Raw genomic sequence first — 1,659 nt, 5'->3', positions numbered from 1 at the left:
GGCGTTGGGCGGCAGCAGGTGTGGCCTCTGGTCCCTGTCCGCCTCCTGCAGGCAGCTCCTCCGCTGCTTGCAGAAGAAGTTGAGCGCGTCGATCGGCCCCAGGTCCAGCATCTTCGACCGCGACCAGTCTGTCTGCTCCAGCGGCAGTGGGTGGTCGGGCATCGCGTCGGGCGCCGAGGAGCGCACGTGGATGTCGGGCACGGAGGAGAAGGGCATCAGGCTCTCCGAGAGCGTGCGGTGGCTGTGGCGGACGGGGAGCTGCGAGATCAGCTGCTGGACCTGGGGATCCAGGGTCACGGGGCCCAGGTCTCTGGGCAAGCCCGGCTGCAAGCGTGTCCAGGAGACGGTGGAGAGTGCGGAGTGCACCGAGGGCCTCGAGGAGACCGGCGACAGCACCGTCTCGGAGACCTTGGGCAGCACCTCCGACAACCTGGCAACTGAGGGCTGCAAGGATTCTACCTGCGGGGGAGAGGGGAGGGGGGGGGCAGGAGGCCAAATCGGGGTGCTGCTCCTGGACCCCAGCTGCACCCCGCTGCAGACTCCCTCCCAGGAAGAAGCAGGAAGATCCCGAGAGAGGCGGGACTGGGAGGACAGGTGCCGTGGGTCTAGAGCAGTGGTTCTCAACCTTCCTAACGCCGAGACCCTTTAAGACAGTTCCTCATGTTGTGGTGACCCCCAACCATAAAATTATCTTCGTTGCTACTTCATAACTGTAATGATGCTACTGTTATGAATCGTCATGTAAATGTCTGATATGCAGGATGTATTTTCACTGTTACAAATTGAACAGAATTAAAGCATAGTCATTAATCACAAAAACAATATGTAATTATGTATGTGTTTTCCGATGATCTTAGGCGACCCCTGTGAAAGGGTCGTTCGACCCCCAAAGGGGTCGCGACCCACAGGTTGAGAACCGCTGATCTAGAGCAAGGCAAGGCCTCCCAGCCTCCCCTGCTCTCCCTGCACCTGGGGAAAGCCCTGGGCGAAGGCAAGAGGTTCCACTGGCAGGGCCCCCCCCCCGCCCCCCACCTCCAGGAGGTGGGTCATCTCCTCCAGCTTCTGGGAACAGCATCTGCGCAGCACGGCCTTGCAGTGCAGGTCCGGGTCCTGCACCCAGGTCATCATCTCCCTGAACAGGAAGCCCTCCGGGTCCTGGAGGCCCAGCCCTTCCAGCAGCTTCTTGAGCTCAGGCCTGCGACAGGTGAGGGCGGCTCATGCCCCGTCCCCCAGCTCCTGCCTCCCACCCCTGCTGCTGAGGGCAGCCTCACCTGCAGGAGGCTGGCGAGTAGAGGAGGTAGGACATGAGCTCCAGCACCACCTCGCGGGACTCCAGGGAGCAGGCCAGTTGCAGCTGCAGAGCCAGCATCACGAACTGCCTCTGGGTCTTTTCCTGAGCACCGGCAGGCAGGAGGGCGATTTGTGGGGCCGGCCTGGAGCATGACAGGGCGGGTTGGGGCGAGGCGGGCGGGGTGGGGCGAACCTGGAGGTTGGGGGGCTCGTCCAGGTTGAGCAGGTACTTGAGGGTCTCCTGCAGCTTCTTGTAGAGGGTTTTGCTCATCTCGGGCAGCAGCCTCAGCAGCGCCCGCAGGATGTGCACACGGTCCTCCCAGGAGGCCTCCTTCAGCAGGTCCATGAGCCGCGAGGCCAGGCCGTCCA

The 1,659-nt window shown here is 62.6% G+C and overlaps 1 protein-coding gene across 1 annotated transcript in view; it reads right to left on the bottom strand.

Moving 5' to 3' along the window:
• The window catches only part of LOC102262368 (WD repeat-containing protein KIAA1875), a 20,922-nt gene that overhangs the window by 10,591 nt on the left and 8,672 nt on the right, over positions 1–1,659 (bottom strand). The window contains exons 19-22 of the mRNA XM_014538696.1: positions 1,484–1,657; positions 1,272–1,393; positions 970–1,195; positions 4–630 (exon numbers count right to left, since the gene is read on the bottom strand). Coding sequence (XP_014394182.1) covers positions 4–630; positions 970–1,195; positions 1,272–1,393; positions 1,484–1,657 — 1,149 coding nt within the window. The remainder of the gene's footprint in view (positions 1–3; positions 631–969; positions 1,196–1,271; positions 1,394–1,483; positions 1,658–1,659) is intronic.

The sequence above is a fragment of the Myotis brandtii genome, unplaced genomic scaffold, assembly GCF_000412655.1.
Source record: "Myotis brandtii unplaced genomic scaffold, ASM41265v1 scaffold1956, whole genome shotgun sequence".
NCBI lineage: Eukaryota > Metazoa > Chordata > Mammalia > Chiroptera > Vespertilionidae > Myotis > Myotis brandtii.
The sequence above is the reverse complement of the archived record's forward strand: the minus strand, read 5'-3'. Positions and strand labels throughout refer to the sequence as shown.